The sequence below is a fragment of the Mastigoproctus giganteus genome, chromosome 14 (assembly GCF_048544385.1).
Source record: "Mastigoproctus giganteus isolate SK-2022 chromosome 14, ASM4854438v1, whole genome shotgun sequence".
NCBI classification, from domain to species: domain Eukaryota; kingdom Metazoa; phylum Arthropoda; class Arachnida; order Uropygi; family Thelyphonidae; genus Mastigoproctus; species Mastigoproctus giganteus.
This window is the reverse complement of record NC_143588.1, coordinates 12135587-12154414: the sequence shown is the minus strand read 5'-3', so window position 1 is coordinate 12154414 and position 18828 is coordinate 12135587. Positions and strand designations below refer to the sequence as shown.

Genomic DNA, 18828 nt, shown 5'->3' with positions numbered 1-18828 from the left:
TATCTTCAATAATTTCTCCTCCACTTTACTCTCAGTTATTACAAGATTATCTAGCTTACTGCCAGAGTTGAATACACCTCTGGCATTCCCCTCGCTGAATAACTCCTCATATAAATTGTTCCATTTATATGAGGAATTGTTCCTCATGTGTGAATTGTTGTTAACTCATGTGTGAATGTCAATGCAAAATATTCATTTAGTTTGTTAGCTACCTGAGCAGGATCATCAACAGTTGAACCATCGATATCAAGTGGACCAATATGATTCATCCCCTTCCTTCTAGAGTTTACATAAGTAAAGAACTCTTTGCTGTTTTTCTTTGCATCCTTTGCCAAAGATTTCTCATAATCTGCCTTTGCCTGCCTAACCTCCTTTGTGACTTGGTTACAGACCAGCTTATATCTATCATAGGCTTCCATGTCACCCATTAATTTATATGTATCCCATGCATTTTTCTTCTCTGCCATGTGTCTCATTAATTCATCTGACATCCATTTAGGCCTAAACCTTGAACAATATTTCTTAGTTGGTATGTAAAGCCTAGAAGCTTCCATGATAAGTTCTTTGAATGCTTCCCATTTTGAATTTTCTGTTGGTAACATCATCAGTTGGTGTCACTGTATAGAATTTAAATACTGTCTCAGACCATCTTAGTCACCTTTACGAAAGCAATAACCCTTCCCTTTACCCCTGCTGGTAGTTACCTCCTTGAGTAAATCCCACTTCAGCACTCTGTGATCACTGCCACCTAGTGGTTCCTGTATCTGCAGATTCTTATTGCATGAAGAATCACTACTGATAATCAAATCAAGAGTATTGCCTCCTCTAGTTGCCTCCCAAACATGCTGATTTAGAAAACAATCATCCAATAAATCCCCAAAAGCCTTGCTAGTGTGTGAGTGATCAACCCAGTCAATATCTGGGAAATTAAAATCCCCCATTATAATACAATCTGATTTACTGGCCCACTCTATTTCCCTGTACAGTTTCTTATTATACTAATCGGATTCATTAGGCTTATAGCACACTCCTACTCTCAATTTTGATCTCCCAATGCTTATGTCACACCAAACTGACTCGACACTGCACAGTCCAGCGATGTCAACTGGCTTCACTTCCTTGGATTTTATATGTTTCTTAACTAATAGCCCCTCCTCCCTTCCTATCCTGTCTATGCTTTCTGTAGACGTTGTACTCCCCAAATTCCAGTTCTGCATTCCTTATATCTGTGTGACAACACGTGTCTGATATCCCAACAATATCCACCTTTGATGCTTTGAGTAATATTTGAAATTCATCAAATTTATTTACCAAACTCCATTATTTACCAAATTCCAAGCATTGGTGTACTTGCAAGTATACATGCGCCTGTTCCTATTCTTAGCTACCCTAAAACACAAGTAAACACAACACATGTGTTTACTTGTACCGCAATCCAGGCTTCTGCTCATTCCAATAGAAGCAGTGCTTCTATATCCATTAGATAAATTATTAGATGTCCCTGGCAAATAAAATCATTAAAGATTTATGTAACTTCCTGTTAGTGTTTTCTTATGTAAACACTAACAGGAAGGGGATGAATCCCGTTGGTCTCCCAGATATTTGGTTTAACTGTTGATGATCCTGCTCAGTTTGCTAACAAACTGACTAGGCATTTTACATCTACATTCACATGTTAGGAATTATTTAGGGATGCCAGACATTTATATAAAATTTCAATAGGGAACTGAAAGATTTTATGATAACTGAGGAATTATTCAAGCTAAATGTGAAAAATGCACCTGGGGTGGTGGATGAGATTTTTCCAGTTTTATTAAGGAAGGCAACAAAGGTGGTAATTAAACCTTTAACCATAATTATGAGAGCATCCTTGGATTTAGTGAACTTGCCTGTGGAATGGAGATGTGCAAATGTATCCCATTTCAAAAGGTGGACAAACCGTAACAGGTAATTACTGACCTGGTAGCTTAACTTCTGTTCCACAGAATATAATGGAGTCACTGGTTAAAGAAGTAATGCAGAACTGTCTTGACAGTAGAGGAAGTAAATACTGTGGCCACATCATAGATTTGTTAAAGGATGATTTTCCTCTATTGTCAAGACGGTTCTGCAATTTGTACAGCAGTCTTGACTGCTGTACAAATTGGGGGATATTAGTATTAACTTGTGGGATATTAGTAGTTCTAACTTTATTTATCCAAATTATTCAATTCTACAACAAAGGATGGAAGCTTGTTCTAGAAATAAACCACCCATTGGCTGAAGGCAAATGGTGAACATCTATTCTACAACCATTCGTCCTCAATTTGAATTTATGCTATTCATGCACTTAGTCACAATGTACACTGAAGGGGCAGAATTCATGGGATACTCGGTTCCTGGGCAATGCAATGCTGTCACCCCCTCTTGCTAGTGGGCAAACCCACCGTTTGGGAGGGTTCATCCAATCCATTCATGTAGATAGTAATTCGATGTCAGTATAGATAAATGTTGTGAGTTAACCAACTTTGAAAGAGGGATGATAGTGGATGCTTGACGCATAGGTCACTCTATCACAAAGGATGGTACAGAAATTGCACTATGCCCGTTCAACAGTATAAAGAGTGTATCGGGAATACGCCATTTCCGGAATAACATCTCATCGTGAACAGTGCTGTGGGCGAAGAAAGGTGGTGGATGAACGTGGCTGTTGATGTCTGTCTCACGTTGTTTCAGCCAGCTGGAGAATGACAGTGGCAGAAATTGCAACCGACTTCAACGAGGCAGGTATCAGAAACATCTTTACCAAAACCATCAGACAAACATTAGCTGCAATGGGTTATGGGAGCTATCAATCCACCAGAGTCCCATTGCTAACACCATGACACAGGGCTCAATGCCTCAGCTGGGTGAAAGAACATCGGCACTGGACGTAGATGATTGGAGGCAGGAGGGTGTGTGTCTGGTGGAAATTGCACAAAGCTATGTACCCGTCATGTCAACAAGGAACTGTTCAGGCAGGTGGGTGGTCGGTAATGGTCTGGGGCATGTTCAACTGGCATACGATGGGACCTCTGCTAAGTCTATACGCATATTTGAATGGTCCAGGTTACATGTCCATCTATGCAGACTATCTATGCCTTCATAGTCATCGTGCACCCACAGAGCAATGGACTCTTCTAAGAGGACAGTGCGCCTCCCCACAGAGCCGTGGTGACTAGAACATGCTTCGAAGAGCATCTCACAAATTTGACCACCATGAAATGGCCTTCCCATTCATCGGACATGTGCCCTGTGGATCATCTTTGCAATGCTATGGAAAGGTCCATCAGAGCTTTGAATCCTCCACCCGTGAATACAATGGAATTATGGACAGCGGTGCAGCAAGCATGGATGGAAATACCTGTGGAATGCTTTTGTGAAATGCTGGACACAATGCCTCACCGTGTGACTGCCCTTATCTGGGCAAAAGGTGGTCCTACCCGTTACTAGGTAAATATTCCATGATTTCTGTTCACTCACACAGTGTATAAAGGAAGGGTGGACAGGATAGGAGAGGTGGAGGGGTTATTCTCTTAGTTAAGAAGAATATTAAATCCAAGACTTTGCATCTAGTTGACTTGGGTAATGAGCAATGTTCCCTCTAATTTTTCTTATAGCTGTGCAGTGCAGAAATGCACCTGAGTAAAAAATTTTCAGACAAGATTAAATATGTGCATTATTTTTACAAATTGTTTTAATTATAAGTAGGCACATACATAATAATAATAAAAAAATTTAACAATAAATTTACATTTTACAGTTATTTATTTTCTTGGAATTTTTCTCTTCTGTTCTTTTTAGAAGTCCATACTTTGTAGACATTGTCTACATCTATTGCACCATTAGCTAAATGCAATTTGATTCTCATAAGGTCACTTAAATGATCTTCATGTATTCTATTTTGATTTTTTTTGTTTTAAGTGAATTCATAGTGCTAAATTCTCACTGGCAGTCTGCACTTGATGCTTAAAATGTTCCCATAATATCATAGAGAATGGATATGTTACAAAACTCTAAATTTGTAAGTACAAAATTTAAAGTGTCACTGAAAGTTTTAAATGTTCCAGTTTTAGTTTTTTTCAGCAATTATAAATTTTAATTCTGAATATTCTTCTGATATTTTAGAAATAACATCACTTTCGTTATTTGTAATAAATCATGAATATTTTTTTCCAAGGCATATCACATTAAGTTTCCCAAAGTCAAAATTATTGCTTTCATTTGTGATAGCATTAACATCAAATACTTTCTAATCGTTCCAATTCATCATCAGGAAATCTGTTATCTTAGTGATCACATACACGTTTGATAAAGCAAATTATAGCTGCAGTGTCAACATCACTTTTAATTGATAATACTTCTTTCACATTTTCACTCCAGAAAATATTTTTTCCAAGATATTGGCTTCTTAATTTGTTTATTTTAGTTTTAACATATTGATGTGCATCAATAATGTTTGAACAACGTTTTTGTAGATATTTGCAAAGCGATGCAAGCTCTCCTAATACATCATTGAGTGCAATTAATGCCACATGATATTATGAATTTGTCAAAATTTCTAAACGATATTTACTAATAGGTTCATTACATTCGTTAACGTGCTCATTGCAATATTCAATTAATATTTCATAATTTTTTACTGAAGCATCAGCTGCAAAATGTCTGGATAACCATCCACCAGAGTCCCATTGCTAACATTAGCATTAGCAAAGGCACATGAATGCAAGAAAGCAAGCTTATATAGCATCAGCCAAAAAAAAAAAAAAAAAAATACCCTTATTTCACCCATCCACTCGCTCCAAATGTTTGTCAAGTTCTGCCTTGAATCTGTTTAGGCTTCCACAATTTTTACGTATCAACTTCTACAACAACAGATGGAAGTTTGTTCCAGCAATCAACCACCCGATGGCTAAAGGCAAACTTCCACACATCTATCCTACAACCGTCTTTCCTCAAACCACTAACACCACGACATAGAGCTGTATGCCTCAGCTGGGTGAAAGAACATTGGCACTGGACCTTGGATGATTGGAGACGGGTCTCGTGGTCCAATGAGTCCCGTTTCCAGTCAGAATATTGGGAGAAGACAGAGGGTGGTAATCAATGGATGCTGGTCTTCGTGGACTAATGTTATTAGTGGAGTCCCACAGGGTTCGGTGTTTGGTCCCCTGTTGTTTTGTATATTTATCAATGATATTGATGAAGGTATATCAAGCTTAGTGTCGAAGTTTGCAGATGATACAAAGGTTGGCAGGGTTGTTAACGACAGTAATGGCAGTATGCTACTGCAACAGGATCTAGAAAATTTGGGAAGATGGGCTGAGAAGTGGCAACTGAAGTTTAACATTGACAAATGCAAAGTACTGCATATGGGTAGAAGTAACCCCAGAGGAACATATCAACTGTGTGGTACTACACTTAAGGTGGTAGAAAATGAAAAAGACCTGAGAGTAATTGTGCAGTCAGATATGAAGTTTTCTGAGCAATGCAGACAAGCTGCCAGGGCAGGTCATGGGGTTTTGTCAATGATATATAGGAATTTTGCTAGCAGGGAAAAGGAGGTGATTGTCCCTCTGTATATGGCAATGGTCAGGCCACGCCTTGAGTATTGCATACAGGTCTGGAGGCCTCCTTTTAGGAAGGATATACATTTGCTTAATCGTGTACAGAAAAGGGCAACAAGACTGCTGAGGGGAATGAAGGGATCCTCTTACCAAGAGAGGTTTAAGTTCTGCAAATTGGAGCGGCTGGAGACTAAGCATCTGCAAGGTGATTTGATTGAGGTGTATAGGGCCTTGAATGGGTTGAGCATGCTGAATTCTGATGAGATTCTTCTACTTATTCAGATTATGAACCTAATGGGGCATAAATTGAAATTGAGGAAAGACAGCTGTAGAATGGATGTGCAGAAATTTACATTTAGCCAGCAGGTGGTTAATTGCTGGAAAAACTTCCATCTGTCGTTGTGGAAGTTGATAGGTTAAATAAATTTAAGGAGGAACTGGACAAACATTTAGAGGGAATGGTTGTGTGAATTTTTTTTTTTTTTTTTTTTGCTTTCTTGCATCAAATGCCAGAATTACTATTACTTCATTTAATGGTCTAAAAAATACAACATCGTGTTCTGCAGCCTGAGCTAGTTCTTCTAATTTTCCTTTTTTTTTATGCTAGACCTATTAACATTGTGTATGCAGTTTTAAGCAACGTCTCTATATCTTGCATCATAGATACATTTTTCCATGTGTTGTCCAATCCTAAATCTTTTCAGTGTGCAATACAATGTTGTTCAGTTAGATGTAATATTTCCTTTTTGAGAATTGCTGCTACTCCATTTTTTCTTCCAAGCATAACACTTGCTCCAGCTGATGTGAAAATTACCATCTTTTGAATATCAAGATTATATTTGTTGTGAAAATTTTTTATTTTTTCTAAAATGAACATACTGTTACAGTTTGTAAGCTTCAAAATACCTCCAAATACTGATTTGTAATATGTTTAATTTTTTGCTCGAAATTTAAAATACAAAATTAATACATTTTGTACTGATATATCAGTACTTTCGTCTACAATTAACATGTGAAAAGTAGATTCTCTTATTTCGTTCAAGATATTTTTTATGAGAACAGAATTTATATATTCAGCAAATTCAAATGAATAATTTTTGCTTCTGCAATTTCCATAAATTTTTATAGAAATATCTATAAATATTTCTAAAGTTATATCTATAAATTTTTCCATTCATTCATGAATGTCTTCTACAGAGTTCTTTGATGCATTAATTTTTATGGCTAATATCACATCATTAATTAAAATCTTAACCATATCAAAATTTGATTTCAATCGTTCACTTTCTTTTTTTATGTTATGTACTTCTACAGTTTCTGTCAAAATACTTAAAATTCTGCATGTATCTTCTGACTTAGATGCCATTTTAAATAATTTAGTTTCAATTCTTCCCATTTTCTTCCTGTATTAAATTCTCCTGCAACTTTTGCTTCTGCACAAAAAGTACAAAAGACGACATCTGTATTAAGAAATATCTCCTAGTTTTAGGCTTTACTTTTTGTTTGATGATGAAATTTCAGTATCAATTTGTTTTAAAAGCCAATCCTTTTTAAATGTTTTGTAAGTTTTTTTTATTTACAGTACTTACGTCTTCAGTATTTCTTTTGGACACTTTTTATCTGAAAATTTTTAAATTAAAGAATTTTATTAATTGTCTGTATTTTGTAAATGAAATTATTACGAAATATTAGGAAAAATCACAAATTTTTAGCACATCATTAAAATAGTTTATAAAAATTTTAAAAAAAGTTTAATTTTTCATATTGTACCTTCTTTAATAAAATATTAAGTAATACTAAACGTTTTTGGTTATACATAAAAAAAAACCGGATTAGTAGATCCACCGACAATCCGCCCACATATTTTTACGTATTAATTAGAAAAAATTTAAGCATAAAAAAGAACTCCATTTTGAAAATTTTCTCGATCACAATACATTCCTTATATTCTGTCCACTCTACCCCCACACATACTATGTATGTGTGTATGGTTGAGTGGACAGAATGTAAAAATGCTGACCTTTCCTACTTATGGTGTTTATATTATTTTTATAACAATAAACTCACCTTAAAAACATACAATATAAACTACAATCGCTACAGTCCTCTATATATCTGTAATGTAATAATTTTTTTTTTCATATAAATAAAAATCAACACAACTTTTCACTATCCACTATGTATTTGCAATGCACTATGTATTTGTAAATAAAAGATGTGGGAATATGTCATACAATAGCGTATCTTATGGCATGAGCTATTCCCCCTTCCTATATTCATTTTTCCACTAATAGTCCTCTCACCATCTAGTATATTGACTGTGTGCATGGGAAGTAAAAGCACCTGTGCAACTTCATAGAAATCAGTGCGCGGCTGTGCACGCACGCAGCTTAGAGGGAACCGTGGTGATGAGCACAATGTTGAGTCAGTTTGGTGTGATATAAGCACTGGGAAAACAAAATTGAGAGTGTGAGTGTGTTCTGGCCTGATGACTCTGATGAGTATACCAAAGAGCTACACAGAGAAAGAGAGTGGGCTAGAAAATCAGTTTGTCTCATAATGGAGGATTTTAACTTTCCAGATCTTGACTGGAATTTGTGGGTTGGTCACTCACACACTAAAAACACTTTTGTGGATTTCTTGGATGACTGTTTTCTACAGCAGCATGTTAGAGAGGCACAAGATGAAAAAATACTCTTGTTCAGGTTATCACCAGTGATTATTCATTCATTAAGAATCTGCAGGTGAAAGACCACTGAGTGGCAGCGATCAGAGTGTACTAATGTGGAATTTAATTAAGGGCATAACTACTGGCAAGGGGTGAGGCGTTTGCTTTCGTAGGGGTGACTACAAAGGTCTCAGACAGTTTTTAAATTGTGTGCAGTGAGACCAGCTGATGATTTTACCAACAGCAAATTCTAAATGAGAAGTATTCAGGGAAGTAATCAAAGGAGCTACTAGGCTTTTCGTTTCAACAGAGAAATACTGTTCAAGACTTAAACCTAAATGGGTGTCAAATGAACTGTTGAGACATTGTGACAAAGAAGAAAAGTTCATGGGATGCATATCAGGTAGATAAAAATTAGTCTTTAATCACATCACAAAGAAGTTTAGAAAAGGTAAGGCAGATTATGAGGTCTCTGACAAAAAATGCAAAGAAAAACAGCAAAGACTTCTATGGTTAATTAACAGTAGAAGGAAGGGGTTGAATCACATTGGGCCACTTGATTTTTATTGGTTAACCATAGATGACCCTGCCCAGGTTGCAGGCAAATTGAATATGTCTTTTGCATCTACATTCATGCATGAGGAATTCTGTCGTGTAGGGGACGTCAGAAGTTTATCACACTCAACAAGGAACTAAATGACTTTGTGATAACTGAAAGGAAAATGGAGAAGAAATTGTTGAGGATGGGCATAAAAAAGGCACCTGAGGTGGATGTAATCTATCTAGTTAAATTAAGGGAGGCTGCAAAGGAGCTAAACAAACCATTAGCCATAATTATGTTAGCATCCTTGGATTCAGTGGTGGTCCCTGTGGAGATGTGTGAAGGTATCCCCATTTCACAAAGGGTAATCAAGGCCTTGTCATTAATCACAATGTGAGTAATGACCTGTTGGCTTAATAATGGAATCACTGGTTGAAGAAGTAATGCAGGACCATTTGGATGGTTCTCTAGGCATGCAATTATACTGCAATCACATCAATGATTTGTTATGGGGTAGTCTTGTCTTACCAATCTATTAGGTTACTATGATGCAGTGGCCAAGGAACTGGGTGGAAAAAATAATTTTGATATCATATACTTATATTTCAGAAAGGCTTATGATACTGTTGCACATAAAGGGCTGCTGTACAAGCTCAAGTAATATGGCAATAAGAGCAGGTTATTGTCATGGATAAAAGGATGGTGAAGTTGAGGAATACAGAGAGGGGTCATCAGTGGGTACTGCTCTTCATGGAATAGTGTTATTAGTGGAGTTCCCCAGGGTTCAGCGATGGGCCCATTGTTTTCATTATTTATCAGTGATTTTGATGATAATTGATGATTGAAGGTATGTCAGGCTCAATGTCTATATTTGTAGATGGTACAGTGTTGGCAGGGTGGTTAAAGACAGACTGGGTGAACTAAGCAACAAGGTCTACAAAATTTCGGTCAATGGGGTGAGAAATAGCAGTTGAATTTTAACACTGACAAATGCAAGGTATTGCATTTGTCAATGTTAAACTTCAACTGCTATTTCTATATTTGCATATGGTTAGCAGTAATCCCAGAATAACTGAACAACTGTGTTCAGTTATTCTGGGATTACTAGAATAACGTGCAGGGTAGTGGAAAATGAAAAAGACCTTGGGGTATTTGTGCAGACAAGGAGGTGATTATCCCTTTGTACAAGGCAATGGTCAGGTCACACCTTGAGTTCTGCATAGGTCTGGTTAGACCGGGGTTCGAGCCCGTGCCCACCAAATACAGAGGATGCGGAAAGGTCAGGGAATGACCACCGCATATCCCCAGAGCAATATGGCCTTAGTTGCTAATGCTCCTAAAAAACAAATAACAAATAGCGTATAGGTCTGGATTTCTCATTTTAGGAAGGATGTAGAGTTGCTAGAATGAGTACAGAAAAGGGCAACAAGATTGGTCCAAATTTATTGGGCCAATCTTGGTCCAATAAATTGGACCAAGAGAAGGAACAAGGGGGTGCGTTTAGGAAGAAAAGCTTAAGTTCTGCAAGTTTCAGCATCCGGAAACTGGCACCTGCGAGGTGATCAGATCGAGGTGTATAAGGACTTGAATGGTTTGAGCAGGCTCAATGCTGACAGGATACTTCTGCTTGCTCAGATTAAGAACCTGAGGAGACGTAGATTCAAATTGAGGAAAGACAGTTGTAGAATAGATGTGCGGAAGTTTGCCTTTAGCCAGCAGGTAGTCAATTGCTGGAACAGACTTCCACCTGTTGTTGTGGAAGTTAATAGCTTAAATAAATTTAAGGCTGAACTAGACAAACATTTGGAGTGACCGGGTGGGTGAAATGGGAATGGTTTTTTTTTTTTTGTTTTTTTTTGGCTGAGGCTGTATAAGCTTGCTTTCTTGCATCATATGCCTCAACTAATGCTAATGCTACCACGACAGCTCACAAGGCCTTGTCAAACATTTGGAGTGCCGGGTGGGTAAAATGGGAATGGGTTTCTCTCTTTTTTTTTTGGCTGATGCTGTGTAAGCTTGCTTTCTTGCATCATATGCCTCAACTAATGCTAATGCTACCACGACAGCTCACAAGGCCTTGTCAGTGATATATAGAAACTGCTAGAAGGGATAAGGAAGTGATGATACCTTTGAATAAGGCCATGGTGGTTATAAGGTTAGGCTGCATCTTGAGTACTGTATACAGGACTGAAGGGTTCACTTTAGGAATGATGTAGAACTGTTGTAATGAAGGCAGAGGAGGGCAACTAGATTGGTGAAGGGAACAGAAGGGTGCTGTTACCTATAAAGGCTTCAGTTCTGCAAATTTCAGTGTCTCAGGACCACGCTCCTACTGGGAGATCTGATTGAAGTGTTGAACCCTTGGCTGGATTGAGTAAGCTGAATATTAATGATATTCTTCCACTTGCTGAGACTACACACCTGAGGGGACATAAATTCAAGTTGAGGAAGAATGGTTGTATGATAGATATACAGAAGTTTGACTTCAACCAGCGATTGGTTTATTGTTGGAACAGGCTTGTATCAGTTATTGTGGAAGTGGACAGGTTGAATAAATTCAATGGAGAACTAGACAAATCCTTGGAAGGTACAAATCGGTGAACAGTTTTTTTTTGTTTTTTTTTTGGCTGATGCCAAAAAAGCTTGCTTTCTTGCATCATTTGCCATTACTATTACTACTACTACTACTACTGTTAGTTTGAGCATGAATAGGCTGACCATAATTTCTTGAGGCCAAAACGGTACGGGGAACGATGAAAACGGGACGATGAACGAGCTGATGCTTTGAACCGAATTCCAAGTTTCTCAGCATCTTTATGTTTCTGACTATGCAGATGTTGGTTAATGTCATTCCTAGCTCCATGTGCAACAGAAAAATAAACATTGCAATATTGACAAACCAATTTTGTTTTACCACTATACCAATTGTCCAGTTTAATAAATTTGAATTCTCTTTGAAGGTCTTCGTGAAATGTGGAATTTATCCTTTTTGACATTTTAAATGCAAATTTGACATTTTACACTTAAAACTTTTACAATTATAAAATAAAAAATTTCAAGTGTGTGTATGCGACAACTGATACACAACACATTGTTGACTGATGTTAAAGGCCTATGACAATAATCATCGGTCTCTTTCAGTCGTGGTGGTAACCACCGGCAGATAGAATTCTCAGCATTCAGTCGACGCACCTCTACCTGTGGTTACATGAATAACTACTACCTACGATATAATCATGATTATAGGTTATGTTGCACCAATATTTAAGCGTTTTTTAAAGTTTTTTTTTTTTAAATAATGGGACAAAAATTATATTTTTTCTAAAACGACGGGATTGCTGGGACATAGCAAAAAAACAGGACGTGTGGTCAGCCTAAGCATGAGAAAAAATCCCATTAGGCATTGATTTACTGAAACCATTTGTGGCCATTAACACCTCAATCAAAATCCTTGCAGTTGCCTACTCTCCAGAGATTGCACTTAGCAAAACTGGTCTTTCTTGTAAGAGCACATCATTGTTCCCCTCAGCAATCTTGTTGCCTTTCTCTGTACCTGTTCCGGCAGCTCTACGTCCTAACCTGTATGCATCTCCCCCACCCCATTCATTTTCTTTTTCCACTACCCTGAGTGTAGCACAACTCAGTTGGTATGTTACCCTGGGTTTACTGCCACCCCATATGTAGTAGCTTGCATATGTCATTGTTAAATGTCAATGGCCATTTCTCAGCCCGTCTGTGTGATTCTTCTGGATCTTGTTTTACAGCATACTTTCATTACTGCGATTAATCCCTTTACCAACTTTTGTATCATCTGTTAACCTAGACATGAGCCTGATATACTCTCATGAATGTCATAAATAAATACAGAAAAAAACAATGGGCCCAGCACTGTGTACCATATGGTACTCCACTAATAACATTATTTCACAAAGAGCAGTGGTAACCACACTCTATCTTCTCCCACTCACCCATCTCTTTATTCATAGCAGTAACTTGCTCTTAATGCCACAATGCTCCAATTTGTATAGCAGTCTTTTTTGTGCAATGGTCTAAAAAGCTTTCCTGAAATCCTATTATTATAATTTTTTCATCCAGTTTCTTTGTTACTGTATCATAGTATCAAATCAAATTGATCACACAAGGTCTCCATTGAATGAACCCATACTGAAGTATAATTGCACTCCTGCCCATGCAGTCATACATTACTGTGACTGCACCATCAACCATCGCTTTATTCATAGCAGTAACTTGCTCTTAATGCCACAATGCTCTAATTTGTATAGCAGTCTTTTTCTGTGCAACAGTCTCAAAAGCTTTCCTGAAATCCAAGTATTATTATTTTTTCATCCAAATGTATCATAGTATCAAATCAAATTGGTCACACAAGGTCTCCATTGAATGAACCCATACTGAAGTATAACTGCATTTCTGCCCGCCGACCGGGCTAGCCAGGTGGGTAAAGTGCCTGTATGGCAACCCAAAGGTCGCAGTTTCGAATCCCGCCTCGGGCTTGGATCAGAGTAAAAAAACATTCCTGCCCATGCAGTCATACATTACTGTTTTAACCAGTTGACTGCATTATTACCAAATCAAATTGGTCACACAAAGTCTCCATTGAATGAACCCATACTGAAATATAACTGCATTCCTGCCCATGCAGTCATACATTACTGTTTTAACCAGTGACTGCATTATTTTACCTGGAATAAAACTTAAACTAACAGGTCTGCAATTACTCATGTCACCCTTTATCACCCCCGCCCCCTTGAGAATTGTTGATATGTTGCAGGACTGCAATATACCAACTGTAGAAAACAGCCAAGTACTTATGCTGTAGAAAACAGTCAATCCAGTAAATCCACAAACGTCTTGCTAGTGTGGGAGTGACTAACGTACACGTTCAAGTCAATATCTGGAAAGTTAAAATTCCCTATTATGTAGGACATTCTGATTTACTGGTCTACTCTGTTTCTCTCTATGGTTGTTTATTGTACTCATCACAGTCATATCGGCCTGTGACACACAAACACACATTGGAAAAGAGGAAAGTAAAAAGAAGAACAAGGAAGTCGAAAAGATTTAGGCCAAACATTGAATTGCATGACTGTCTCTCTTTCTAATTGAAGTTTTGAACTTATTTTACATTATTCAGGTCCTGAAATACTAGGAAGTGTTGTCACACACCTTGATTTCCAAGTCAAATCCTTTAAACTTTCTTGCCATTCATTTTACTTTCCTTTGATATCTTTCCTTCTCCAAGCTTATAGTGAAATACAAGCGCACGATGATGTTCTGCGGTTCTCTCTTTCCTTTTTGCCTTCATTCGCTTTGTCCTCTTTAACCCTGAAGTAATTCAATGTTATGAGCTATTGTGCTGCTAAGTAATTTGTGCCACTTCACTTCTTACCCCTTTTAAGGTGTTATTTCAAAAAGATTTGTCTTGTTTCTAATCAGCATCTATTAACTTGCTTTGCACCTCTTTGATTAGAATAGCTTCTTCAGTTATAGGAGAATTGAGGTTAAAAACTATTAGGTGTTTTCTATGAGTTCATTCCTTTGACTTCAGCTTATACAACTGGGAAGGTTTTAGGGATCTTTGTCTTTAATGATGGATCTTGCTTTTGCGAGAATGTTTCAGACATGTTTTAATTTTCTTTTTATTATAATTTTTATTTATTTTATTCCTTGGCTCATAGTGTTCACTGATTATTTAAATACAGTGTTTCTTTTAACAACAAATTATTAATTTGTCAACCAATCTTACTTGGTTGAGATTAATGTAGTGTTTTTTTCAATAGGATTTTAGTATGAAAGCATTTGTTCCTCTGTGCATAAATAGTGGGGTTTGAATCAGAAGCAACTCACCCAGTATCATATTAGGTTTTACATTTATGAGACAGTAGGAATTTCCATCTTCCCTCTTTGATAAAGATTTCTGACCCTTAGTCACAATGAACAGTAATATTTTTGTCTTATGAATTTGTATTTCTAATACAACCACAAGTCCAGTTTTCCTAATGCTGAAAAACTATTGACAAGTACACTTTTGGCTACTCATAAAATGGCTAAAATCAAATCATATATGTTTTGTTACTTTGTGACCACATAGTATCCAATCAAATTGATCAGACAAGGCTTCCCTTTAACAAACCCATGTTGTGTCTGAACTATAACTGCAGTTTTATCTAGATGATCCTGCAATGCTTCTTTAACCAATGACTCCATTATTTTCTCCGGAACAAGTTAAACTAATAGGTCTGTAATTACTCTGGAAGTTATATAGCCCACAACCAAAGGCAAGATATTACAGAATTTGTAAAAGAAATGTGTATTGTGCTTATTTTGGAAAGAAATTCAAATTCAGTGACGAGGATAAACAATGGACTTTACATAAAGTTTGTCTAACCTGTGATGAAGCACTGAAATTGTCAAAAAATGGTAAAAAGAAGGCTATGCCATTTGTAATTCCCATGATTTGGTGGGAGTCTACAAACCACAATGATGACTGTTACTTTTGTTCAGTTAATGCAGAGGGATACAGTGCAAAAAGTAAGGGCATTGCAAATCCTAATATTCTATCCGCCATTAAACCAGTCTCACATGATAACCTGCCACTTATTCTGGAGAGAATATAGCAGCAGAGAGTGCCAAAACTGAAGTCTACATGCCTGGAAACATTGAGTCCAGCCCTCAACTGTTTTCACAGCATCAACTCAATGATCTGGTAAGTGATTTAAATTTACTGAAGGAATTTGTGTAATTCCTTGTTTCTAGACTTAAGTCAAAAAATCTTCTAGCACATGGGACATTTTTCTCATAGTACATAGAATGGGAATTAGTAGTCTTCCTCTTTTCTGAAGACGTTTCTATGGTTTTGTGGAGTAATATAAATGACTTAATGAACTATTTAGAAATTAGTTGTATAATCCTACACAGTGGACACTTTTTATTGACTCATCAAAGAGGAGGCTTAAAGTTGTGTTGCTTCACAATGGAAATAAATATGGGTCAATTCCAGTAGCTCACTCAGTGCATTTGAAAGAAACATAGAGAACCTGAAGAGTTGTTGGCAAATATAAAAATACTTAAAATATTATTTTAAGTATGATGAACATTGTTGGTTGGTCCATGCTGACTTTAAAGTGATAGGCATGTTACTTGGACAGCAATCTGGCTACATAAAAATACCTTGCTTTTTTTGTGTGTGAGACAGTCAGGCAAGGAGTAAACACTGGGATGTCAAGGTCTGGATAAAGAGGGGCAGTTTTTTGCTTGGATCGAAGAACATAGTTCATAAACCACTGGTAAACTCCAAAACTGTCATCCTTCCACCTTTGCACATCTAACTGGGTTTCATGCAACAGTTTGTGAAATCTTTATCCCAGGAAAGTCTCTGTTTCAACTACCTATGTACTAAATTCCCATTGATCACCGAAGGGAAGGTAAAGCAAGGTATATTTGTTGGACTTCAAATTTACAAACTAATGGGGAACTGAGATTTTGAGGGAACTATGAATAAAAGAGAAAAAGATACATGGATTAGCTCCATGTGTGCTATTGAGAACTTCTTAGGAAACAGCAATAATTCAGATTGCAAGAATGTAGATGAAAATATGTCGGCAAACTTCAAGAAGCTGTGTTACAATATGAGTTTCAAGGTACATTATTTACACCTCTCATATTGACTGCTTCCGAGAAAATATAGAAAGTGTTATTGAAGAATAGGGTGAGAGGTTTCACTAGGACATTAAAGACATGCAGATGAGGTACCAGGACAGGTGGAATGTTAACATGACAGCTGACTATTGCTGGATAGACAAGAGGGACTGTAAAATAAAAGGAACTGCAAGAAAATCAAAAACAAAAATTTGACCGTAAAGAATAATATATATAAATCAATTTTTAAAATGAGAGATGAGTGTTTAATTGAAAAAATTCAATGTGTATTTAATTTTAAAAGTTTTCAATGTGTATTTAATTTTAAAAGTTTTCAATGTGTATTTAATTTTAAAAGTTTTCAATGTGTATTTAATTTTAAAAGTTTTCAATGTGTATTTAATTTTAAAAGTTTTCAATGTGTATTTAATTTTAAAAGTTTTCAATGTGTATTTAATTTTAAAAGTCTGGTAAAAGTAGCATTTTGTTTTAATTTCAGTGCACAATTCTGCCAAAATTAATAAAGATTTGTGAAAAATCAAATTTTCTTTTGTTATTTTTGAAAAAACCTAACATAATGGATGTCATTTTTTGAAATCGGCATTAGAAAATTATTCAGAAACACCCTTTTCTGAGAAAACATCAGTGAATTTTTTTCAAAATGCAGAGTAGTATAATTTGTCCTCCTGGACGGAGATGTAGGTAAAATAATGTTAAGTGATAGATTTGTTCACATTGTTGTAATGAGTGAAATTAGCTTTGATATTCAGAAATGAAAGGAATGTCATTATTCAGCTGCCTATTATCGACAGATCCATTAGTTTTGTTATGAAAATTTCTCTTGGGATACTTATTTGCATATTTTATACATTTGAAATTCAGCAGCAGTATAGTTCTTCAACAGTTTCAGTGATATAATTTTAACAGCGTAATTTTTACGCAACATTCTTCACAGAAATTGTTAATAAAGTGTTATTTGAAGTAAGGCATAAGGTACTCACATCCATCCTTATGCAAAAGCCATGAGATTAGATTTTCCAATCAGTTACATTTAACATAATTAGAAAGAGTTGCATTTATACCTGTAGTTTCATGCAGAATTTGGAATTGTGATTATTATTTATTTATATGAAATTATTTATATAAATTATGAAGTTTGTTTGTTTGTTTGTTTTAATTAGGTTTATGAGAAGATGGTATCTTTACTTACGGTGTGTGATGTTATGTTGTTAACTTATGCTTTGGAAACTCTTTATAATCTCTCTGATTTGGGAAGATATGCATGTGAAAAAATAGTTCGTGTTCACAGATCTATAGGTGAGAGTTTTATTAATTTCACTCTTATTACATGGAAATATATTGTACTAATACCTACTGCATATATTTTTTCTCCAAATGTTGATAAAGGAATCAGGATCATTAAAAAAAAAAAAAAACTCGTTTGAAAATTTATCTTGTCTTTAAAAAATAAAGGGCACTTAGTGATAGAATTTGTCAGGGCATAATTTGTCAAAGAACACATCTAAATGATATTCCAGTATGATACATCATTTTGAGAAAAATTTCTTGATAATGATTGTTAATGGAGAAAGAGAACAAATTTAAATTTAAAAAATTTTGAGGGGGGAGGCTGAAAAAGTAGTGTTTCTTAGTGCATAACCTCGGCACTAGGTAGTACATGTTCCACCTAGGTTCTCTCTATAGCTAGTAGTTTCTGTTTTGTGCATTGTAGGATTTTTGTATGATGAAACACAACACTAAGCTGGTGTTTTGTGTTATGGCCAAAAAAAAGTGACAGAAAAGACGTTATCTGTTTCTAAAAAAGGTTTCATCTATTTAACACTCATTTGAAATTGACATGGGTAATCTTTAATTGAAAAAAAAAAAAAAAAAAAAAGCATTACAACACATCACTTTACTTTGCAGCATGAGAACTTCCCATGTTTAAAACATTGCCAATTTGCCTTGCCATTTATTTATTCCATGTTTTTTTTTTTTTTCAACTTGAATATAAACCACTACTCCATAAACAGAGCTAAAAAAATCGTGTTATCTACCAAAATATTGATTAAAATTGAAAATACCCCGGTCCTTGAGGCAGCGCAGACATTCTCTCAGGCATGACAAGCTGGGCTTACTAACTGGGTGTCTAAATCACAATTTGAACTTATATTCAGGTGACGCATAAGGCAAGGTGGACCGAATTTCAATGAAGTCCAGTCATTCTGCAGCAACGAAATCTGCTTGCACCTTCATGACTGTTATGTTTGTTATTTGGTTTTTAGGAGCATTAGCAACTAAGGCCATATTGCCCCGGGGATATGCGGTGGTCATTCTCTGACCTTTCCACACCCTCCGTATTTGATGGTCACGGGCTC

At 36.2% G+C, this 18828-nt stretch overlaps 1 protein-coding gene across 1 annotated transcript in view; it reads left to right on the top strand.

The window, feature by feature from the left end:
* The window catches only part of Bap170 (Brahma associated protein 170kD), a 557627-nt gene that overhangs the window by 285965 nt on the left and 252834 nt on the right, over positions 1 to 18828 (top strand). Inside the window, exon 11 of the mRNA XM_090388941.1 lies at positions 17632 to 17767. Coding sequence (XP_090245067.1) covers positions 17632 to 17767 — 136 coding nt within the window. The remainder of the gene's footprint in view (positions 1 to 17631; positions 17768 to 18828) is intronic.